Source organism: Cuculus canorus, chromosome 2 (genome assembly GCF_017976375.1).
Source record: "Cuculus canorus isolate bCucCan1 chromosome 2, bCucCan1.pri, whole genome shotgun sequence".
NCBI classification, from domain to species: domain Eukaryota; kingdom Metazoa; phylum Chordata; class Aves; order Cuculiformes; family Cuculidae; genus Cuculus; species Cuculus canorus.
The window spans coordinates 115603800-115629445 of NC_071402.1; the positions used below are offsets into that span (position 1 = coordinate 115603800).

General features: G+C 42.0%; 2 protein-coding genes across 6 annotated transcripts in view; both read left to right on the top strand.

The window, feature by feature from the left end:
* TMEM108 (transmembrane protein 108) overlaps positions 1-3282 on the top strand; it is a 169942-nt gene extending 166660 nt beyond the window's left edge. For 4 of the 5 annotated variants that reach the window (XM_054060390.1, XM_054060389.1, XM_054060391.1 and 1 more), the window contains 2 exons: positions 1419-1573; positions 2956-3280. In XM_054060390.1, the coding sequence (XP_053916365.1) occupies positions 1419-1573; positions 2956-3078 (278 nt within the window). In that variant the 3' untranslated portion in view covers positions 3079-3280. Of the gene's footprint in view, positions 1-1418; positions 1574-2955 lie in introns of all 5 variants that reach the window. The other variant, XM_054060392.1, reaches the window with a different exon arrangement.
* Positions 3283-6835: 3553 nt separating this feature from the next.
* BFSP2 (beaded filament structural protein 2) lies at positions 6836-23885 on the top strand. Its single transcript, XM_009570398.2, has 7 exons — positions 6836-7291; positions 15105-15187; positions 17113-17269; positions 19744-19905; positions 22161-22292; positions 22776-22996; positions 23794-23885. Exons 1-7 carry the CDS (start codon positions 6836-6838, stop codon positions 23795-23797), a joined length of 1215 nt encoding a protein of 404 aa, XP_009568693.1. The 3' UTR covers positions 23798-23885.
* Positions 23886-25646: the final 1761 nt, after the last annotated feature.

Here is a 25646-nt window from a genome sequence, read left to right on the forward strand (position 1 = left end):
GAGAAAAATAATATATTTTTCTGTTTTGTGAATATTTTCTCTCTTCTTTTCTGTCATGAGGGGTTTAGAAATAATGGAGTGAATTTACAGCAGGGCATTACCTATTTCACAGGTACAAATCAAAGTAAGTACACATGCAGCTACCTGTCTGTCTGTATAAATCGGGTAGATTACAAGTATCACTGGTCAATTAATTCCACAGGTATAAAATAAGTGCACAGAGCTTATGCATTACTCCTCTGAATAAACCCTCATACGTGCCTTAGCTTCTGCCTGAGCGAGAAGCGGTGGGAACAGTAAGTTTGTAACAGTGGGTTTGCCTGGCTTTCATCAAATTACCAAGATTACCCACAAAGACTAAACTAAAAGCAATTCCAGAAAATAACACTCAACCAGCATTGTGTTTGGCCCACCCACTGGGGCAGCGTTATCCTTGCATCTCTGTGGCCATGGGGCTCCCTGTGGCCTTGAAACCAAGCGGACAATTGCATCAACAAGTTTCACTTGCTGGTCACTCTGTCATGCCTAACTGCTTTAGTTTAAGCTCAAATATTTCAGACGGGAGAAGCTTGGAAGACAAAAAGCCAAGTTCAGACATCACCAACACTCAGACAAGTGTGAGGAATGGAATATGCATATCAGTAGATTCCACATCCTGATAGAGCTGATGGAGACAGGCAGGAAAATGCCACCTCTGGAGTTAATGCTACCCTGGAAGCGTAAGCTATGTGAGACGTGACTGGAGGGGATCTCTATGCCACCTCACCACTGTCTCATCCTGCTCAGGAGCTCTGTTCCCTTTGCTGGTCACTGATGTTTTGGAGCATGGTCACAAAGTTTCCAAAATCCAAGTTATGAATGGCAAGTGACAGAGGCAGGGATCAGTGGTACTTCAGGGCAGAAGCTTTTGGAATTGAAGACATGCAACTACATGCGCTGATGAATTTAGTATTTGAGCATAGGACAGGTGTCTTTCACTACCCATTTGCTAATGTGCTCATTGCTTCAGCATTTGAACATGCTAGAAGCTCAGGAGATCTGCACAGATCCTTCACAGTCCCTGGGTAGTGCTTTCTGCCTTACGGGGTCTGTAATTCCCTGCTTAGGTATTAAAATACCATCACTTACTACACCAAAGCTTTTCATTAGCTAGGCAGCCGCATCTTGAAGATTATAAACTCATATCAAAAGGAAAATAAAAACTGCCTATTCTGCCAAGCTCAAGGCCTCATCTGCTTGGTTCAGTTTCTGACTTGTTTATGGGGGTTTGTTAGGAGAGAGCTAGATCTGACTGAGAGTGCATCATACGAATGAAGGTCACCACTCCTGTCCTTAAGTAATGCAAAAAACACACCCGTGGTACTTATGAGCCCTCATTGAAAGGAAATAACCAAATTTTTACATGTTTCTATTGACAGCAGTTCTGCTGACAGTCTGCTGCATGAGGAGGAAGAAAAAGACATCTAACCCAGAAAACAACCTGAGCTATTGGAATAATGCAATTACCATGGACTACTTCAACAGGCATGCTGTAGAGTTACCGCGAGAGATCCAGTCCCTAGAGACTTCAGAGGTATCTCACTTGCAGAACTAGGGTCTGAAAGCTGTGACTGAAGCAATGCTGGGAGAAGGGGAAAGGAAGTTATATTAATAAAGCCTTGAAATCCCTATGCATACTCAGGGAAACATCTTTTTGAGAAGAAGTCACCGCTGCACGTGTATAAAATGGGATAAATATGTCACCAAAACTAGGCTGCCATGCTACTCCCAGCCACTGCAGATATGTTCCATATTGCTATGTGGTCATGGGAGTTAATCCCCTCTAGATGATTTTGTTTCCAGATTTCTCTTCCCTTTGGGCCTGTGGTCAATGCCTAGCTATAACATGAGTACTTAAAAGAGGGTTTTAGATTGTCTTGTTACTGACAGTCAGTCCTTCTAATCTGTCTATCATGTCTGTCCCATGCAGTATCATATTAGGGAGGCAGTAGGAGTTAATGCAAAGAAATTTTGTCCATTTATGTCTTAGGAGCTGCCTATACCTTCTAAAATACCAGTTCCCGGTATACAAGCAATCAAAACATCAATATGAGACAGTGTGTAGCGATGTATACTCATCAGCCTTTACTTAAGGAATCTGACTGATTTAGTGTGATTATTCATGTATGGGCAGATGATCCTACAAATAGCAATATATCCTCTGACTCAGAGACAGAGAAGAATAATTTAGTTTAGTTCAAAGATATTTAAAACCTAGAAAGAGCAGAGAGTTTAGGTTTGTGCTGAAGTGATTTTTCACTCTCATCTCATTACATTAAGAAACCAAAAGTGTTTAGAAAGGAACCTCTGAAATGTGAGTAGACAAGTACTCACAGTTGCTTCATTAATCCCACTTTGTTGGCCATCATTTTGCTCAAGGTAAGGCAGGACCTGGTTTAGGCTTACCAAGAACTGAATGATAAGCCTTTTCACATATAGGATGGTCCAGAAGTTGTCGTCTGAGTCATTTAAATTGGAACCATATGTGTGGTTTTCTGGCCTCAAAAAGATGCTGAAAACACATCTTTGAGGAGTCCAGACCAGCTGATAGACAGGAAACTGTTGCAATGCATTGTGAAAGTGAGAAAAAAGAAGCATGAATAGACAAATTCAGCTAAGGGACCTGAAGTCTGGCTGACTTCTGGGTGCCCAGATTGAGAAAGAATCAGCCCGACTATCAACGGAGCTCTTCACTCACAGCTCCTACTGCCTGAAGAAGAGCAAAACTGGCTCACCAAACTTAGCTCTCTGGGAGCTGGAGCCCCAAAGTTCAAGCACTTTTGGAGGGTTGGGAGAAGCAGTAAAAACAGGACTACATTCCTCACATGCATTCTCATAGGTCAGCAGAGTGCTCTGTGTGCTTATGGAGGGTGAAGGGTGTGAAATGCTCACGCTGCTTCTCTGTCTTTCTCCTAGGACCACCTCTCTGAGCCACGTTCCCCCGCCAACGGCGACTACTGCGACAGTGGGATGGTCCTTGTGAACCCCTTCTGTCAAGAAACGCTATTTGTAGGACATGAACAAGTCTCTGAAATATGACCCCACAGTTGCCCACCTATTGCAGTTTCATCTCTACTGTCTCCAAATTATAAATATATATATATTATAAATATATCCTTTGTGTAACCCTGAATTACAAGAAATGTTTTCAGCTTTTCTTTTCTCCCTCAGAATTGTCAGCCCCTTTTTTATAAGTGTGGTAAAACTTTACAGAACAAACTGCAGCTTTATAAAATAAAGGTATTTCTAAGCAAAACTCCTGTCAGATGGACTGTTTTTTTTCACTGTCCTTTACAATTTGCTGCTAAATATACTTCGTCTGGAGGAATATTGGATAAGGCTGGGTTGGTGCAGGCAGCATATGCTGGGTACAGCATCCTGCATCCTAAATGACATCACTCAGCCTGGCTGTCAGCATTCCTCTTCAGTAAGCATCGCTTCTCCTGCTGTAAAATTACATCAGTCATTCCTTTCCTTTACACTGTCAAGCTAGAATACAAACCAGACAGGACCAGCTCTGTTGCCAGAAGCAGTCCATATGGCTTATGTATCAATCTTGTATCCTTTGCTTAACTCCAGCTCTGCCTGAACATGGACTGGGATGCGACCTTCAGCGTTCCCCTTCCAGTAAATAACAGCCAGGGTCTGCCAGCTCAGTAGGGAAGCTGTGCTTCTGTGGAATTATAATTAAACCTGATGCAGTCATGCAGTCTAGGATCACACAAGACATGGGCAAACCCATTGGGGTAGTAAAGTTGCCCAATGACTTTTTTATGGTACTTCTTCAGACTTTAACAGGAAAGCCAAATTCCAGTTTGAGCTCCAAAACTGTAATGACAAGTATTACTTTTTTTCCTGTGTAAATGTCCTAACCACTCTACATGTTGGACTTGTTCCACTCTGGCCCAGTGAGTCCTGAATTTATTTGCTGTAGAGCAAACAGCCTCAAAAGAAGGCATGTAGAATGTCCCCATCAAAGGAACAGAAAATTCCTTTGAATTTATCAGAAGTATTGAAATCTGATGATCAATTCACCAATTGAATGCTGTGGCTTTGACCACATTTCTACTTCCCCACTGTTTTATTTCTCTTGTGTGCTTAGACTGATAGTGTCATTGAATCAAGTTTCCTCATGCCCTCCTCTCCTCTCTAAGAGTTTCCTTCTCCCCTTAGGAACAAAAATGCAGTGGTTCAGAGTGAAATAGCATTTTGGTCTTACCCATTTAAGCACTAAATTGTAGGCTGTAATAGTGTTAGGGGAATAGTAGGGGAGAACAAAGCTTAAATGATGGATTAAAAATAGGTTGTTACAAGGGGAGTCTAACATGGAACATGGAATGACTTTGCCCAAATCGATGTTCTGCCTTTGAATAACGCAAAACTGTTACCGTGGGACAAATTTTTAGTTTTGCTTCTCAAATTGCCTCGTTTTTTATCATTCAGCAACTGAAATGGCTTCTGTCCTTTGAGGTTGTGGCTGTCCTCTCCCTACCTCTGCCCATCAGTCCTTGCAGGTTATTTTCTACCTTTACTTGTAACTTCATCAAGAACAGGCTCTGAGGCAGCAGGGAATTCACTTCCTGCTCCATCTGGATGCCCCTTGACACCAGCTGCTCAGATTTATCTACTGGTTGCATAAAAAACAGAAGCTTGGACAAGACAGGTCGAGTGTAGCATCATTAACCACGTGCCTTGTTCAAGGTGAGCCACAGCTGGTACTATAAAAGGGAATTATAACAGCATCACATCTGCTCCAGCTGTTCCTACCTGCCAGCAGTGTCCCAGTGGCTCTGCTTAGTCAGAGCACCCTGACAACTTTAGTAAATGATAGCTGGAATCAAACAAGCAAACCAAGATGTGAAGGCATTGTTGCCTCTCCTTTCTCCCTGTCCCAGACGTGCACTTGTACTGTGCCGAGGCACAAATCTGAATGTGGGCCACAGGCTTCCCGAACTTAGAAAATTGTAATGGTATAGGCACTCCTCTAGATATATAATTTTCTGTTCAGAATCAGAGTAATACGCTGCTTCCCTACAAGATGACTGGGGCATGCAGGAAAGCACGGCTGTGTATGGACGTGAATGGGCACTTTGGGAATCTCTCTTTTCATTGTGGGATAAATGCTACGTAATATGATACCTACATATCATAGCCTCCTGGAAATCACTGGTTGTTGATACAGTAAAAACTTCCTGAGGGTCTTGCCAAGAGTGAGAGCAATCCCACGAGGATCTTCATCTATTTCAAGAGGGAGGTGGAAAGAGGGAACCAGGTGACAGAGCAGTAAATTCAGTTATTTGCAAAAAAAGTCCTTATTTTTGCATTTCTTTTTCTGTATAGGGTATTGCTTTTGCAAGATGTTTTTAGTTGTTTTTTTTTTTTAATTTGACACAGAGGAAATGCACTGAAAATGTTGTGGAAGAAATTCCTCTCATTTATTCAGCACAATTTGCTTGGTAATCTAAATGCAGAACGCCTAGAAACTAGCCAAAAATGTTTGCAAAGCTGTGAGACGCTGCACTATTCCCAGACTTCACACAGCAGGGAAATGGTGACCTGACTGTAGGCAGTCTCACAGTTCTCAAACTTAAAAAACAAGTGAAACAAACTCCAGCCACAAACTCAGTGAGCCAGGATTAGGCACCCGCAGAAGACAGGGATTTCTGATTGTATTCCATCTCGCCAAAGACTCACTGCCACCCCTGTACAAACCTACTCTGCATTAGGGCAATGCCCAACATCAGCACATTACAGGCATGCCTACAAAGACGCGCAGATGGTAATCCTACATTGGAACAAGTCTGACGTCCTGGCTGCTAAGCATCACTGTGTATAAGTAGAAAAAGCTATACCTAATATTGCATAGTGAAGGATCCCACTGTGCCATGAACCCATCCTGCTTATGGTACCTATAAAGTGCCCACCTGATCACTAGTTGCTGAGGAGCAGTGGCATGAAAAGAAAAGCAAGGGAAAACTCCCCCATCCCCTGCACTAAGTCTCGGGAATTGTTGTATTCTTTTCTTTCAGTTCACAGTTGTCTCACTCTGTCACCACATTGTACAGTCAAAGTGAAATGGGCCCTTCTTCAAGATATCAGGTGCAGCTGATGACGTTAACATTAAACTGACTGAGCTGGGGTAGACACGAGGGTGCTTCTCCCTCGTTAAAATCTGCTGGGTATGGGACAATGTGCCTTGGTCGTGTGGTGACGCCAAAGCGCAGAGAAATCCAGAAGCTGCAGTGGGGCCGAGAGAGCATTCGAGGCTCTGCAGCAACGAAAGGCTGGCTTGACTTGCTTCAGCCTCTGCCCCCCAGGCTCCTCAAAACTTAGGGTTTTGCTAACTTCAGGTAATGTCTTGCTGCAGGAGAGACCGTCTGGAGGAAGGAAGGATGTGAGCAGCTGATGTGTTTGTGATGTATGTCTAGATACCTGTGGGTAGGAACTCATCTGTGTACTGAGTGTCAGAGTAGAAAACACAGCTGGTATTTTAACACGTACATTATACTGAATCCCTGTCCTACTGTCCCTGTAAACACCATTGTGCTTTTCATCTGCCACATTTGCAGCAGCAGCAGCAGGGAGATTTCCCCTGAAATGGGATTGCTGACCCAGCGGCCGCACGGACAATGTGACGGGCGCTCCCGGGCAGCACAAAGCCCCCCTTCCAGAAAGCTGTCGCACAAAGCTGAAACCCCACATGAACCCAACCTGCTGGGCTCGGCACATCCCTCCCGCCAGTGCGGGGTGAGGTGGCCGGGCTGAGCGGTGGCGCTCGGCGGGCTGGAGTGGCATCATGCCCTTGCCAAGGCGCCGGTCATCCTTCTTGGGGCAGCAGCCCTCTTCCTCCACGGCTGAGAGCTCGGGGCCACCTGGCCGCCGGGTCAGCGTTGGGGGTGGAGGGAGCTTGTCCAGACCGCCTGGTGTCTATGTGGGCACCGTCCCCACTGGTGGTGTGAGCAGCTTGGGCACCCGAGTGTCCCGCAGAGCCCTGGGCATCAGCAGCGTCTTCCTCCAGGGTCTGCGCAGCTCCTCCGCTGCTGTACCCCTGGCCCCAGGGCTGGAGAAGGGCAGAGGTCTCTCCTATGAGAGCCTGAATGGCTGCTTGGTGGAGTACATCGAGAAGGTGCGAGCTCTTGAGCAAGTCAACCAGGAGCTGGAGGAACACATCAGAGTGTACCTGGACAAGAAAGCGGCCAGCGTGGGCAGCTGGGGAGCTCTGCGGGAGAACTGGGAGGCAATTTACCATCAGGTGAGTGTTGGAAAGTTGTTGGCTGTGGGGAGACAAGGGGAGCTTCATGAGTCATTAGCAACCCAAAGCAGCAAGGGTTGATGCTCATGATGAATGCTGCCTGCTTTCAAGGCACAGTGCCCTAGACAGAGGGCTTTAAATCTATCTTCATGATAATTAGCATTATCATTTCACAGTGTGCTGTGGAAAATGCCTATTAAGCAGGAGAATTGCCTCAGGCGTCCTGCACATGGGGACGATTGAAATGCACCCAAAGCGCGATACTCTGGGCTGATTAAAATGGGTGATATTTTTTTATTGTTGGGTTGTTCTGTTGGTTTTTTTCTTAGCTGTGGTTATTACACTGAGCATCAAAATCATTAGAATAAAACTGCTAGGACTAAATTAGTTTGTCCCTCAACATGATATCATTACAAGCATTTTGGATTTTTTTTAAATTAGCAATTCAGGTTTTTACTTTATTCTCTTGTTTGCTTAATCACATTTTCAAAAGCTCCATTTATTAAAAAATAATAATTACATGGCTAGACATGAGTAACTTCTTCTTTTCCATTTGTCTCCGCCCTGCCATCCATTCCTCCCATCTTCTCCATACAGCAGAGACTGCAGGTTTTCCAGGAAAGTGTTTAGTTGGATGGGGGAGGTGAGAAATAATGCTTTCTCTGCCCTCATGGAGAAGAAACAGTTAATTCTGCAGGTTGCTATGCTGCTTGCAGGGAACAAGGGGCTCTGATCCCTGAGGTCTCAGTGTACCTCACAAGTCCCATTTTCTCAACTCCCAGTCAGCGGGAGCGGATGGAGCCTGGCATCTTGCACATCTCTTCCTGGCAGTGCTTGTGCAGACACAAAAAGTGCCATCGGCAGGTCCTCAGAAAGACTGAAACCCAACTTTAAGGTCACTGAGATGATTCTGTGTTTTACCTTGGGCTGGCTGGAGGTTTACCTCTGGCATAGGAAAAAGGGTACGTTATTACAGTGCACTGCATTTTTAGGGCGGGCGTCCACGCAGAACACCATCATTGTCATCTGAACACTGAATGTGGCGGTATAAACTCCTGTACAAAGATCATGTCAGCAGAAATTATCAGTTTCGCACAGACTTTTAACGTTGTTAACTTTATTTTATTGGTAAATGACATTGCTGCAGCTAATTCCATAAAGCATCCTGAACTGACTGGCTGCTGAAGGTGATGGGTGCTCTAAATCTGGAGCACTTAAGAAAAGCAATACCCTTGAGCACATTATGTCGCTGAGTTATTTAGGGACTTTGATTTGAGATCAGGGGTTAATACTTTGCAGCCACCATCCCATGTTTTCCAGACGAGTGTACCATTTTGCAGCTGTAGGCCTCTCCTATAAAGCCTATCAGGGCTCACAGTTGAGACCAAAAAAGTAGGACTGTGTGTACTTAGGAAGCAGTGTTCAATTTTTCTTTATATGAAACCTACACGTCGTAGTGCAGATTAACCTAATAATGTAATAATTTTTCATCCAAATTGCTTTTCTTTTAAGCTTTCTTTATATTGTCATCTTGCCAATTGTTGCTAATTCCCTTTCCTATGAGTAAATAAGAGCAGCTCATAATGAATCCTAGCTTGAACATCAGGCTCTGCGTATACATATAAGAAAAATAAAGCTGTGTAGTAACAGCTTTTGCAAGTATCATAGAAAATAAGTCTATCTGTTTTACCATTAAAATGAATTAGAAAATACATCAAGTTTTCAGTTTGACTTTCTCAGGTATAGTCCGAGCTGTTATGTACAATTCTAACTAACAGGGTTCTTTGCTTTTATATATTAAGCATCTAACAAAAAATGAAAGTAGGATCTTTTCCAGCCCAAATACCAATTAAATTTTTCATCCTGGAGCTAATTGGTAAAGTATGCCAGCATCAACACCGAAACTGTCACATTTATTAAAAAAAAAAATCAAAATCAGCTGCTGCAGAAACAGCTGGAATCATAGGAAATCAGTAACCTCCTGCCATGATGCATCCCAGCAGAAAAAGTAAAAGGTGTTCAGGAGCACGGTGTAACAGAAATGAGAGATACCTGGCAGATACATTTCTAGATGTATTATTTGTAAATATATTTAGATTCTTCTGTAGCTGTCCCACCTCTGGCTTAATGTGATATATCCTCTTTTCAGCTTCCTGAAAAATCTGAGGATTCATTTTGATTCCCAGCCAGCCCCATGCTTTCAGCTCGGCAGTCGTAAACCCCTCCGTGCCATTCACATGAAGCAGCTGTGAAAGTCCTGGGGTGGAAAACCACTTGAGCCACCACCTGTTTTAACCTCAACGCCTACAATAGGAACAGATTTTGAATAAGAGGAAGCAAAGAAAAATACACAATTGTGGCAGGGGGGTTGTCTATACAGGAGCCTCCTGCCCTGATAGTGAGAATATGAGGATGCAGCCATGTAGGACTCTCTTGGTCTCAAAATCAGAAATGTGGTGGGTTTATCTCTGCCGTGAGGTAGGAGAGACTCCAGCAGACCAGAGGTCCCCTTTCCCTCTTGCCCATCCTACGATGGGCTCTGGCATCCCACATATCAGGCAGCTTTCCCCCCAGCAGAAACAACTGGATGCCAGCATTCCTCCCAAATGCAGAGTTAGGGGGAAAAATGTGGCGATGAGTGATTCGGAGGGTATGAGTGGAGCATCCCTCAGGGGAAAAAACACTTGTGTTTCATTGCCATTGGCAGAGCTGTTAGTGCAGCAGGGTCTCCCTGACAGGAGCTGAACGATGAGAAGCCTCTCTCCAGCTCACATAATTAATTATCTGCCTGGGCAGCTGGGTTTTTTTTAGCAGAGCAGGTGGACACACACTAATTGGGACAGGCACAAAGTGGGTGGATTTTTTTCAGGAAACAAGGGCAATGAGAAAGCCATGCTGAGAGGAATTCATGTGACAGAGATACAAATTCATCTCACTTTAGCCCAGGCACACTCCTTTTCTCCAGGCTTCATCCCAGTCTTCTTGTGTAAAATTCTACCTCTAATCAAATGTGTCTCTTCTGCAGAACAGACACATTTCTGTTTGAAATGGTAATCCCTTCCCAGGGAGCAGGGTGACACCTGGGAAAAGTGAACACTTGACAAAATCTCAGAGAGTTTATGGAGAGCAGAGGGTAGCTCAGACTCCGTGACTGTTCAATTACAGCTGTGTGGGAGACACAGAGATTTATTTTGCCTGTGAGGTAGCATGTACTGTAGTTCAGATCACAAGAGTATATACAGGACTGACAGCCCAAGGAATTGCCGCATTTGGGCTTGCACACAGTAGCTTATTTGCCAGGGGGCCACAAAAGCCGCTGAGTATAATCTATAACACATTCTAATGCAAAACAGTGCATGATTAAGTCTCTGTAAATTGGTGAAATAGCATTCTGCCACAACAAACTCCCACAAAATGGCACAGAGCTTGGTCAATTGCCATAGAGAGAGTGGCAATAAATTAGTTTTAATTACGTCCTTTCAGCTACCTCCAACAGCGTAACCTTGGACTACCTTCACATACAGCTGTGAGGTGGGGAATAAGGTTTTCTCCTTGTGCTTAGGCAAGATTACAGTATTTACAGATCGTTTCTTTAGAAGGTAACTACTGCTTTGAGAACCAGGCATTTGTTGATGTAGTCCTGTTTACTTATAATATGCTTGATATATAAACGAAGACATTTTCCTGGATGCAGCAGGAATCAGCGAAGGACCCATCAACCTTCCTAGCTTCTCTCCAGGCACTACCTTTCCCAAGGTGAAGCAACAAATGCCACTCTTGCTACCTTTGAGTTTTACTCCTTCAGGCTGTGAGAAGCACGTTCAACATGGAAAACATGGCCAAAACCGTTACCAGTTTACTGCTTGGCATCTGAGCAACAGGCACTGGGTTGCACGCTTTTAAACTGATTTAGCTGTGAATTAAAATGTGATGGAGGCAATAGGCTGATATCAACCATTTCTTTCTGTATATGGAAGGAAAGACTAGGTTAGCATCTTCTGATCTTTCTTTGTGGAGGCATCATTTGCTTTAACTGGACTGAACTTAAAAGCCAGATAATTTTCCATTACATGAATAATTAAAACATGAGATTCGTTATTGCAGGTCACACCTGAGGCAACAAATTTAGCAGCTTTCAGAAAGGATTTAGGCATTTGGAAGAGCAGCAAAACTATACAAAGCTATTGATAAAGCATAGCTAAAAATTTGAAAGGCATAGTAAATCTTGCAATGCCAAACTTGGTCAGATCTCTGTTAAAAATCAAAAGCTGTCAGTCACCAGGAATAAATTCTCCCCATAAGTGTCTGTATCACGTTGCACTTTATCAAGGATGAAGTCTGCAAACTCCCAGCTGGTTTTCCTTGTTGCCAGATGTAACCCAATTAGTGGGCCAGTACGTTGATAAAGAATTTGATAAGGTTTTTTTCTAAAAATTAAAATTGCATTTTCATGCCCATAAAATCACAGTGAAACCAAAGAAATTTATTGCCACTTTCTAGTTACGATGATTTATACCACAAATATTCAGTGTTAACTCAAAAGCTGGGAAAAAAATCACGTTCAGAAGGTGTACGTGCATCACAGATGCAAGTGTTGAAAGACAGTATGTGACTTACAGGTGCTATTATTAGTCATAATATCTGCATTTTTCTAACACATCCTATTTTGGCTGTTTAAATGCCACACGAGCATCAGTGACCTAAGCCTCCCAGAAGCCCAGTGAGGCAAGACAGTGTTGCCTTCTGCTTTACAAATGAAGGAGGCAATGTCTAAATGTCTGCAGCACTGCAAGTCCTCTCGTTTCCAGTGGACACAAAGAAGAGTGTTTCCTAAACTGCTGCATCATGCATTTTAATACGTGTGTCAGCAAAGTGGCTATGAATCCGTCTCACTAATGCTGCGTGTTTGCAGCCAGCTGTTGATTATTAGGAGAATTAAATCAAACAAAAGAGCCGCTAGATGGAAGTCTTACATCTCTTCTTCTGAAGCCTAGAACAGGACTTTCACAGCTCACACAAATCAGAGAGAATTTTTCAGGAAACCTGGTTTCTACATAGGAACTACCATGTAATTATTTGTCCTCCAGGTTTGCTGTCAGATTTAAAGGAACACAACTTGTTTCCAAGAGAACTGAAAGGCTAATGCCTGCAGGCTCTCGCTACAACACTCATCCCTGAAGACTTCCAAACACTAGACTTTTTAATACCGTTTTCACTTACACAGCACAGTTCAGGTTTGTGTGCAGTTTTGGAAAGCCCTGGACTTTCTCACTGGACATTATCCGCTGGTCTATGAAGAGGGGAATGGGATGTTGACCAAGTTCTCAGGAGTGTAGTAGCAGGGTTCTGGTAAAGACATCCACTGTGGGGCAGGTAAGAAGTCACCTCAAATGCCTCAATAAAACCACAAGATTACTACCAAAACCCACTTCTAAAAAACAGTTTGTATAAAGGCAGAAATCCAGGCAGCTGCGAATCACCAGTTTTCCCTGCTTTTGCTTTTATTGCAGCACAAATGCCATTTTAGACTAGTTTCAGCCTCTAAACTTAGCCATTAACATACATCTGATTGGCACTGTGCAGCTCACATGATTTAATGTCACTTTTGCTCATGAGATGTCCCTAATTCTTTCAAAGACATTTATTTTCATCAGACTTCAGGTCAGATATTGTAACCATGTGGGCTCACTGCCAGAAGCAAATGGGCTTGTTTAGAGAAAGCAGGGCAAATCATAGGCAACGTTTCTGCTTTCTGATTTGAGTCAGGAAAAAAAAAACAGAAGCTTCTGTTAAAATTCACACATGTATAAGTTGGAAGACAAAATAACTTCTGGAGGGAAAAAAAAAAAGAAGGGAAAAAGACCCAACCAGAAATTCAGTGCTTGGGTCAAATAACTGCCTCTACCTCCATGCTGCTGCCATGTAAAAACTAAAGGCCTTTTCTCCATCTTTCGGGAGAAACTTGGGTCTCCTGGTGCAAGGGGACCTGAGGACAGCAAACCAGCATGTTCTCAAAATCCCAGCTCTGCCCAGCCACTCTGTAATGATGCAGAAGGGACAACTTAGGGGTTAGGGAGTTAGGTGGTGCTAATAAAGTAGGGTTGCAAAAAAGCAGAAAGAAGGAAAGAAGGAGTTGAACAATGAAGAAAAGCCAGTTCTGTGTGCAAGAGAGCACATAATAATATTCTGTACTTGTGTGCTGCACAGCAGGGTTGGCTGGTAGGAACAGAGCTCTAGCCCCAGGCTTCCAGCTACAGCCACCTTCCTTTTTTGTTCCTAACAGTAGGTGAGAAGAAAGTAAATCACTTTTCTAATTCTCACGCCTCCTAAGATTTAAACGATGCAAAGCGGTTTTAGTTTCATGATCCCTTATGGACTTCTGAATGTGAGATATAGGTTATTCCTCCAGCCCTATCCTTATCAGAGTCTTTCACATATTTCACATTTGTTTGTCCAAGTTATGTAAGACATTTGGAGCAATAAGCCACTTTTCATAAGGAGTAATGTGAAGTACCACATAGAAATGCTTCAGCTTTGCATGTCCACCTCCACCCCGTCACCAAGCAGCAGGCCCAGGTGCAGGTAGGACCACGCTAAGGCAATGATCCCACTTGCAGTACTTGAGATAACTTGTCCAGACGAAGCCTTGATGTCTCCGCATTGCATGGCCTGTTTCACCTCAGGGGAGCAGAGTGCTCCAGTGAATTTGCAATCTCATTTAGTTGCAGACTTAATTATCTAGAGAAAGATTCCTGCTTCAAGAATTCTCCTGGCCCACTTAAAAAGCTGTTCTTATTCATGTGGTGGTTTAGTTTCAACTGCAAACTTCCATAGGTAACTCCTGAGGAAAGAAAAAAACAGTTTAGCTCCTCCAGAGTGGTGACACAGACCTACAGGATGGCTGGAGCCTCCAGACAGTTACTTGCAGAGATGATCACTCTAATGCTGGTACCGAATTCAGCATGTCTTCAGTCACCTGCATAGCTCAGTGCACCCGTGACTCCAGGGCAGGCAATGGTCTTTTTTTATCTTTCAATCATTTTATATAACCATCTTAAATCACAACAAGTTGCTATGTCACAAGCCTTTCAGGTTTATTTACCCCTCAAGTGCCTCCTGGGCATTAAAGATACCCCCTGCCTCCAGAGGCATAGCAAAGATACCAGAGTCTTATTTGCACAATCTTTCCAAAGCATTTCACATTCAGTGTAATAATCTTTGAAGACTGCCTGCTTCTCAGGTCTCATATCTATCGCAAGAGCTTACAGGATCCCATCAGAGAAGAAAAACGACACTCTGGGAGCTGAGGATGGCTCGCAGGCAGCATGAGAAACAAGTATTCCTTGGTTCACCGAAGAGGACAACCCTGAAGAGGACTGCTGATATGGGAAGTAGAATAGGAACTGCATAAGTGCTACTTAAACTTTATCTAGATAATATAAGTGGGACTTAAATGATGAACATACCTAGCACACAGTAGTGAATTTTACCCCTTGCGACCAGCTGACAATCGAAATAAATGTGTTTCCACACGAAGAAAAACACTTAGGAGCAATGAACGGTTTCATGACAAATTACAGCCTTTTGGCAGAGAATTCATGAATTTATGTGTACAAAATTCATTGATTAAATTATCTGGTATGAGTCACTTGAACAGCCCTAGGCTAACGGATTATTTTTGGAATCAGAGGATTATTTTTGGAATCAGAGCTATACGTCAGAGCTATACGTCTACAGAGATATATGTACAGTGCGTGTAGCTAATGTAGCTGAAGCTCTTCATTGCTTGAGCTCTGTTGTCTCTTTCTTCTAGGTGGGCGAAGCAGTTCTTGAAAATGCTCGTCTTATGCTGCACACCGAGAACATTCAAGCCTGTGCTGAAGATTTTAAAGACAGGTAGTCTTGTGGTGGCACCTAGCTGGCTGCTTTCTTTGAAAATTTGCCTTGGCAAATGCTTAATCTATAGGGGAGCAATACCTAGTGAGTAGGATGGGCTTGTTCTTTGAAGTTGAATATGCAACCACCTGACCCGCGCAGATTTTTTAACAGTAAAACAATTATGATGCTAGTATTTTGGAAGATTTTGAAGAATTACAGTAACAAAAATGTGCACTATCAAAATTACTTAAGCTATTCGTTAATGTACAGACATTGATCTCTTACTGAGAGGCCAGTATTCACTGAAATTTGGGTTGACATTTTGTAAAGGCAAACATTCATATGATTATTAGTTATAATTTGCAGTACCACACAGGGGGTTGGATTCTACCGCAGCTGAAGAGCAAAAACTATACCACTACAAACATCAGTGTGGAAATATTAGATAAGAAAACAGAAATGGGCTGCACTGATTTTCCTTGTCTTTACTGAGAGAAATTAATAGTAAAAGAAGATTTTAAATACTGACAAACTACTTTTTTGACATCTTCCCATTTGTAAAGCCTAACATTCACATACATGAGTGCATGAAACTCTTTTAAGTTTTACGCAGGAGGCCTGGTGATCCTTCTAGCTTTCATTGGTAATGGACCTGTAGTTTACAAACATCTTTTTTTTGCATGATCTGGCACTCAAACTGTGACTCAAACTAATTGATTTTTATTTCCTATAACTTTTAGCATCCCTTAAATTATCACACCTCTCTCTCTCATTTTATTTTATTTAATTGCATCAAAACATGTTAAACATGATCTTAGGTTCATCTTTTATTTCAGAGAGGTACAACTCTGACCTGCTTATTTTTGTTTTAACATCCAGCAAGCTACACCCATGTTTTAAGTAGTTTTAAAAAAAATACTTTTTACAAATGTCAGCTGCCTTGGACAGTCAGTCGACATAACAAAACCAGTGTCAAAACGGCCCACTGCATAGAAAAAGCTCCTAATTCTCACTGGAATGAGCTGCCACTTTCCCAAGCTGTTGAACCCATAACAACGAGGGTGGCTCTCAAGTGGCAGAGTGCAGGACTTGTTTACGAAGCTGGCTCCCATCTAAGCTTCCAGCTCCCTGTCTAGCCTTGCTGGCCACCAGGTCCCCAGGCTGGCTGAGTTTGACACAAAAGCTTCCTACCCAAGGAGATTTGTCATGCCACCCAGCCACATTTTCAATGGAAAGCCTAAAATGAAAAGGTACAAATAAGAGTGATGCAGCATTGTAGACTAGCAACTGCTGGTCACAATTGCCCCTGCCACTGCAGCCATTGTTTAGGAACAAGATGTTTGGTTTAACAGCAGTTCTTGTTGACAAACAAACTACTTAAATTTGCTCTCTGTTAGGATAATACTGTGATTTGGTCTTAAGGATGGGCTGCAGCTCTCGAACAAAGACCAGAATTCCCTTGGCGTGTCTGTCAGTAGAAGTAATGCTTGATATGGTGTGTGTGTGTTTTCTTTAAGCACACAAGTTTTTATTTACATGAATAAGCAGTTATTCTCATTTTAAAGCCAAGCAGACAGAGATAAAGCCACCCATAGTCATACCATATATAAAAGCCAGACCGAGCAGAAGACCATGTACCTCTCTGTGCTTATTCAGGAATCCTATCAGGCTGATAAACACTACAGTGCAGACTGCTAACTTGATCTATTTTATTACACTCTGAGTTAATGACAGGGTACTTCAAGCAGTTGAATTCAAGTATAGCGAGACAAGGTGAGAGCAAAGTATATCTTCTGTGTTTCTGTGCCTCTGTCTGGGACACATGATCTAATTAGCACAGTGTTCTTTTAAAAAAAAAATTTAGTTTTCTCCCTGCTGATCTGTGCTGCATTAGTGTTTGTTTGGTGTCGGGTTTTTGTTTTTGGTTTTTTTTCTCTCTGCAGGTATGAAAATGAGCAGCCATTCAGAAAGGCAGTGGAAGATGAAATTAATTCCCTATATAAAGTGATTGATGATGCAAATCTAACTAAAATGGATCTGGAGAGTCAGATAGAGAGTATGAAAGAAGAACTAACTTTGCTGTCAAAGAACCATGAAGAAGTAAGTCCAGACTCAGGACACTGCGAAGCCAATGTGTGCCTGTTTCATTCAGTTGGTTTCATACATGAAGTGCAAAGCAAGCACTGAAATCTCCACCTGCCACGTCTGGGTGGAGGGATTCTCATGAAACCTGCTCCTATTTCTCTCTTCTCCATTAACTTAAAGCATTAACTGATGAGACATGATGAAATTACTTACATTTTAGTTTTGACTCTTCACCATGAGGGTGGCGAGGCACTGGCACAGGTTGCCCAGGGAAGTTGTAGATGCCCATCCCTGGAAGTGTTCAAGGCCAGGATGGATGGGGCCTTGGGCAGCCTGGCATAGCGGGAGGTGTCTCTGCCCATGGCAGGGGGGTTGGAACTGGATGATCTTTAAGGTCCTTTCCAACACAAACTCTTCCATGAGTCTATGATTCTATGACTCTTTCTCATCTGATAAATATGATATGGAAGAGATGTTATCATTTCTTGCTAGACACTACATGTTGGTCACTGGGCTGCATAGTCATATGTGTGGACATCCCAACAGTGAGATCTGATTCTCAGCCAGACCAAAGAGAAATGCCTATGCAGGGAACAAGCTCCAGTCCTGTTGCATTAACACTGACCAATGATGGGTTCTTCTGAAAAATTTCTGCTTGACTTAGCAAACTGGTTGGTTCCCAAAACTGAGTCTCTCCTAAGCAACACACCACTGGAGCAAGTCACAGGGACAGGCAGCTGGAAGGGAAGCCCATTACTACCCAATTTTTCGATATCTTCCCCGCTTGGTCATGATATTCAGCAGCAGTAGTTGCATGAAGGTGAGTTATTCCCTTCAGCAGAGCTGACCCAAGTCAGCATCTTTACTGATGGGGCCTCGATTATGGAGCTACTACTAGTACCACATAAAGGACAGCAAGCAGTTGCACTGATGACTCAGAAGTAAAAGAGCTTGAACTGAGATGGCTCAGGGAAGTGAGGCACTACCCTGCCTTACATTTCTTACAGATTATTTCTCCAGCCACAGGATTTCAGCAATGTTGGCAGGCATATGGAGACGTCTTGCCAAGATGAGGTTGCTTCATACGCCCCCTTATTTCATGAGTCTAATCCCATGGCTGGCATTTTGCAGAAAATAATCAGTGGCTTCAGCACCACCGTATGGTTGAGAAAGATGGAAGTTCTTTTAGATAAGAGGGAAAACGGAACATTGACAGAAATACACAAGATCCTCTTTAAACATCTGTCTATCACAACAATTGCTGTTAAAGCAGAAAAGTTGGGCCTGATGCTGTTCTCTGACCATATACATAACGTAACAAGAATAACAGTTTTCCAACAGCTACTCTCACTCTGCATTTAGAGAGTAAGGAGACCTTGCAGGGTGGAAGAATGCTTCTTTCATTAGCTGTTAGGAATATCTGAGCATTTGCAGAACCATCCAAGCACAAACCTGCTTTTCCCATGGGAGTGGCACCAGGGGAAGATGCTCAAGAGAAGTCACAGAATAAAGGTTGAAAGCAACTATTGCAATTACTCCAGCTTATTAGCTAAATAAGTTACAAGGACAGTCCACAGCTAATTCAAACTTTTCTTGCCCCCAGTGCCCCCACCAGGAAATCCGTGTCAAGTTCTTTTGAAGCTTTTGTGCACTCGGAGTGGGCACATTTTGAGGTTTTCATTCTTGCAGGTTCATAATTCGCATATACTTGCCCATTCCTTTTTTTCCAGTGCTGTCACTGTCAGGGGCCACTACCTACAAATATAATTCCCAGATGCTTTTACGTCACTTTTTCTTTTCCTTATTTCAATAGCACTTATAAACAGATTGGAGTAGAAGGATTGTGGTACCAGACGGTTCAGATACGTGTGCAAATTTCATTTATTCTTCTGTTCCTGAACACAGTTTACGACTGATGTACTACCTTTACACATGCAATCCTAGACATACTAATTCTCTCCTGTCTACATGTTTTTGAAGTGCTCGTACGTAAAGAAAGAACCAAATGCTGTCACAGCAAAGGAGAGTGCTTTTCATCTAACTTGTACATGCATAAAAGCACACAGGTGGCTCACACAAGCTGCAAGGCTGTAGAGTTCTGGCTGTTTTCCACAACTCGTTATATCTCCTAGTAGATCCATGGCATCATAGCACAATACAGTTGTGGTCCTAGGTGTGCAGGATGTGTGTATGTCAAGCTCTGACTGCTGGAGAAACTTGCCACTGCAAGAGGGCTGCTGCAGACTGTGCCCTAGTGCAGGGCTTCAGTCTCCTTCCATTAAAGGCAACTCCAGCAACATCCCCCCTTTGCAGAAGCAAGGCAAATCCACATCTGCAAAAGAAGCCCTCCAGTTCACTGAATCATTCACGTAGAGACACTTTTCAGGACCAAATATAATTACTCTCTCTGTTTGTGGAACCAACAGGGTTCTTCCTCAAGCCCCCATTCCATTGTCCAGTTCATTTTCTTTCATGTCGTTGTGTTCAAGGACGTGAAGGTGTTATACAAGCAGCTTGCTGGATCTCAACTGGAAGAACTTGATGTTCCCCTGGGAAGTGGGCTCGATGACATACTGGAAAAAATCAGAATCCATTGGGAGAGAGACATTGAAAAGAATCGTGCTGAGACAGGTGCCCTGCTCCGTACCAAGGTAAACGCTCTGTAACCCACTCCAACATTAAATGTTAATTTCATTAATTTGAAACAAACACAAAATCTGTCTAATACTCCACAGGAACTTTGATGGTTGAATGTGTGGGGTTTTTTTCTTGAAACGAAAAAGATGGTAAAAATCTAAAGGATTTTGGTCCGAGTCCATTGGAAAATACACTCATAAATATTAGGGATGCACAGATAAGTAATGTTGGAAGTGACCCTGCAGATATCACAGGTATCTGCGGGAGACTTCTAAGGGTTCTGAAATGTTGACTGAGAAAAACAAACTTAACCAGTCCATACCTTCTGTGTCAGATAAGCCAGTCATTACACTTCAATTTACAGAGGACTATAAAACAAAAGGGCAAAATACGTTACTCTGCACTAATTATACAGCTGCAAATGCCTTGTGGGTTTCTCCTTGAAATTGTTTCCTTTGGCAGTGGTGAGAAAATTGGATACTAACTTCGAAATGAAAAGTGATAATAATAGCCATTCATTCCCTTTAAAAGGTCTCTCCTTTCCTGATACTGAGACTGAAATAACCTTTTAACGCAGCTGTTTCTCTGTAATGAAGGTTCGCTCATTTTTCCAAAGTATCTGGCTGAAATAAGTATTTTTTCAGAGATTAAGCATGAAGTTCAGTACACAACCCTGTATTTTAGAAGCCGTCTCATTCTGAGTTGGCTATTATAGCAGATCATGGCACAACAAATCCTAATACAGCCGTGCTATAGAAATATTTAGCAAAAACATAGCCCCCTCTGTTCCATAGTACAGAGCTGCTGTGAGAGGAGAGGACGGTGAAGCCAGACTGCAAGAAGAAAAGCAAGAAATACATTTGCAAAGATATATGCAAGCTCTGGGTAGTGTTTATTTTCAAATTAAAGAAGAAAAATCCTGTGACAACAGTGATACTAAAGGTTCTACGTAATTTAGAAGAAGCCAACCAAACGTGTTTATCCCAGAGATCCCATCAAGTATGTGAGCAGGCCAGACTGTTACTAAGCAAAGTTTTCATAAGATTAGTTTGTGCAGGCTTGATTTTTTAGTTTGTACAGACCAAAGGAATTCAGTGACATAGCGAAAAAAATACATGAGCCCGGAGTGCGGGAGACACAAATGAGTGTGGCCAGAGTGGCAGGTCCATGATCGCTAAGCTGAGTTCACCAAGACTAGTGAAATGGAATTAAGTCTTTCTGAAGCATAAGTCCCTGTGAAGTATTCCTGGAAAATACAGGCTCTGTGCAATTTGCTGGAAATGACAGTTCTGGTGTTCAGATGGAAATTCAGCCCTCTGCAACAAAGGTTCAAAAACCCTAAATTCTGTTTGAGACTTAACTGGTACTTAAATGACCTTATGCACGTGAGATTATTTCATTCACAATGACCAAGGTGTGGGGTTCCTATGATGGTACCAATAAAACATAGAAAAAGTATTCCTGGTGCATGGTCCCAGATTTTTTAACAATTTTACTTTTTAAATAAAAGCACGCATAAGCAGGACAGGGTAAAGATGAATTTTGAATGAATGGAAGTATTTTGCGTAGTTTAACCTTGACATCACCCAGAAGAAATGTAGATTTTGACTGCAGAATTGTATTTGCTAGAAAGCCTAGAGCTCTGCGTTGAAAACCTTGACCTCAGCTCTCATTACAGTATAGAAATTTTATTTTTACTAAGGTACGTTTTCCTTCACCCATTTTCAGGGAACATAAACTAAACACTTATGAAACCCCACAAGCAACAAGAGCACGAAATTGCATAAGAATATCTTAATTCAATTAACAGAAATTATTTTTCTGACCTCTGTGATATGACTTGCTCTCTCAGTCATAGAATCCTGTATGAAAAATCAAGGTCTGAATTCTTCTGAAAGCCAACAGACTAAGTGAAAACACAACTTTAAAAAAAATACTATAGTGTACCTACAAAATGAAGAATTACATCAATGTTTTATTTTTGCAGGTCATTTTAAATGTACTATGTATGTTGAACAGCTTTTGTTGACATAGATAAACTGTAAACACTTATACATATAAGCCATTTTACAGTAAATGCATACAAAATATGATAATTCTGACACTAAGAAGTATCCAGAATTGTTCAACTGATGGATTTAACATACAGGAAAAACACTGAAAGTCAGAATTGCCAAAAACTGTGAAAATATTAACTGTCAGTTTGGCATGCAAGGAAATTAAACCATAATTTGAGCAGGCTGTGATGACAGTCACAATCTTTTGCCAGCAACAGACTGAAGCAACGGCTGCCATGCGAACCCAGGAGGAAGAACTAGTGGAGACCCTCAGAGCTGAGTTCCATGAAACTGCTTGCAAAATACAGAGCTTGCAAGCAGAAACCGAATCTTTGAGAACCTTGGTAAGTAATGTTGGGTTTTCAATGGGTACCTTCTATGTGAATTCAACAAGCCTTATGAGGAAAACAATTCTGTCTTGGGATGCAGGCTTAAGAATAAATCTCGTTTTGCAGTGGATACTGTTTGCAGAGGTTTCAGACATTTCTAGGCTCTTCGTGATTGATGTGATGCACCAAGTGTACCACATTTGACACCTGGGCCCCAAATTTCAATCTTCACTGCCTTCATACTCAATGATAATTTCTCTGAGATTTCTGGGTGGATAGTACTTGACAATGTGAAAAATTTTTGCATCTTGTAAGCAAAGCAGTTCAACATTTGCAATGATAAGACACATTTTTCTAAGTATCTAAAGAAAGAAATTCTCAAACTATTACATCTCCACTTAAGCATATTCAATAGAGATATTGGCCAAACCTGAATAAAAATCACTATTAAGCATATGAAAACTGACTGGTTTAATGTCTGCTGTTCTGCCCTTACAGAAGAGGGGTCTGGAGAACTCTTTATACGATGCCAAGCACTGGCATGACATCGAACTGCAGAATCTAGGCTCCGTCATTTCCAAGCTGGAGGCAGAAATGGGAGAAATCAAAGTAGAAACCGAGCAGCAGCAGCGGGATCGTGAAAACCTGTTGACCAGCAAACAACAACTGGAGAAAGACATTGCTGCATATCACTGCCTTCTGGATGGAGAACAAAGCAGGTACATGTCATTTAAAGGAAGTGTGCCTTTCAATGGATGGAGAACACATGCTCCCTGGGAAGGGGTTCTGAGGCTGCTGGAATCAGGAGGACTGGGATGGTTCTCATGTTTCCTGTGGCTGAGTGGTAGATGGTGACATTTGGAGATGCAGCCAAAGAGGAAGAACGCCCAAAATGCTGCTATGCAGAGATTCCTGGTGTATTGGAGATGAGTGGCTTCCAGCACTGCCATTAAAGAGCAGAGTTTAGTAATACACCAGCAGGTCTATCAGCCTCACTTCCCTGAAGATTTGAGATGTGAGATTTAAAAGCTACTACAGCATCTAGGGGCTACAGTAGCAAAGACGCTGAGCAGTTTTTTCTTGGGTGCATTATGTCTTCTCTCTGCCTCCCACTACACAGTCCAAATTTTAAAGCTGTGATCCTGGTAAAGCTCCCTTTCTAAGTTACCCCCTAAGCCCAAAGACAGAACCTGGTCCACTGACTGTACCTCTCACAGGGAAACGATAGTTCATACTATAAATATTTGTCCCCTGGAAATAGCCGGTAAATGCCTTTAGAGTGGTTGAGTTGCTTGGCTGGGCTTTTTTAAGATCTTTTATCACCATTAGTCATGGAACCTTTGAGAACCTGATCACAGATTTTGAGTTGCTCTTCTGCTCAGGTCAGGGAGAAACTTTTTTATAATCAGAACCTGCTGAAATTGATGAGATTTCAGCAGCTGAACTGAGGGTAGTACTTGGTTGAGCAATTCTCCTATTCATAGTACTGACCAATTTTTTTCTTTCCAACTTTCAGCTGATTATGAAACTTTCAGCCCACCAAAGACCATCACCATTCATCGCCATTAAAGCAAAAGAAGATGTCACTGCCAATTATGTTAGTGGAAGCTAAAAACTCATCAAAGCAGCCTGCTTTATTCAGTTTGATTCAACAACCGAAGTAGGTTGTAGCTTGAACAACTTTATTAGAGCCTCCTCACTTATTGCTTTGCTTACAGATTTCAATTTACTCATGTTGTTTAAATTATAATAAAAATAAAGAATATCAGGGGTTTTGTTTTACTTTTTTTCCCTTCCAGTATTTGTCATCATAGTTGAAGCAGACAAGATTAAGAAAACTGGCCCTCCACTTTCCAGCAAGTAAACTTTTTATTTTTATAGTACAAATCTATCAAGATTGAACTTACCCCTCCACTGTGCACACAGCATGCATATAGAAATTGCAAGCCCTCTGTTGCATCACAAGTCATCAGCTCACTAGTGTGAAATCCAACCCAAATAATGCTGAAGAACCTAAAGTGTGCCATTAACTCAATGCAATAATTTTGCAATATGTAAGCCAGCATAAGCACTAATGAGAGCATTCCACCAGTACTTGGAAACTTACATGTGTTTTAACACTAGACCAAACTTCTGGAAAAGCTTAAGGTGAAGGACAGCAACAGCACTTCTGTCTGCAGTCCAGGTCAAATCTGCATACTGAAAGTCCTAGCCAGGCTGCCAGTTTGTACAAATGTGATACTTTTTGATATATTTATATATTTGGATTTCTTAAAAAAGAATACGCTTGGCTCTTTCTTGATATGAACATCCCTTAAGGCAGGTTGGCCAAATTTCTTTTGAAAAGGCACCCACATAAAATCAACGTGTGGATGACCCTAGGTAATTTCTTTTATTTTGATGGCAGCATGATGAAAAAGTTTCACTTCTGACTTTCTTTTATATTTTATATATTGATATCCTCGTATTATTGCAGTTGCAGTACGGTCATATAAATTGCCAAGAAGGATCCTGTATTGTCAGAGAAACATAATGAACCTCAGCCACATCACACAAAATCTTAGGTAGATGGCAGGCTTTTCTTCACAAGTAAGGTCCTGCACAGGAATGATACTAAACATATATATGTTTGTTGGATTAGGACTTTACAGTATCAACACTTCCACAGGCTGACAACATAGTTCAAGTGTACTCAAAGAGAAATGCCATGTATTAGAGAATATAACAGCGTACAGCATGTGTGAGAGGCAGTCTGAAGATATTTTGATCTTTAGCTGAAACACTGGCTAATAAGGCTACTTAGTTTTTCATGACTGATAAAATAAAATACACTGCAAATCCAGTATAATTGCTCCACTAGTGACTAACAGGAACCAGCACACACATGTTGTCTTGCCTTTCCAGGCATATTCCCTCACACATGGAAAATCCTTCCCAATATAGTTACCTCACAAACAACTCCTCATTAAATCTCTGTAAAAAGGCTGTTTGGCATGTACCACCTGCAAGGTTTTGATCAAAAAATTACTGGATGAAGGGATTACGCAACAACAACCAAAAAAAAAAAAGGTAGATGATGGTAGATTCTGGTTTTTTTTCTCATGGAATGTAGGCTTCTTAGAACAGCAATAATACCTTCTCGCGTAGCAGTGCAGAACTTATGAAGCTGACACTCCAATCAAGAATTGTGATGATGAGAGAAAATATACACAAACGGTGGTAAAGGAGATGAGATGGCACAAACTTTTGGGGTTTTTTTGTTAACTGTATGCTGCCTGGAACTGGTCACTTTTTTACATTAGTGAAACATAACCTTCCCCTCATTCTTGACACATAAGAGGGTCATTTGAGAAAGAAGAAGGAATTTAC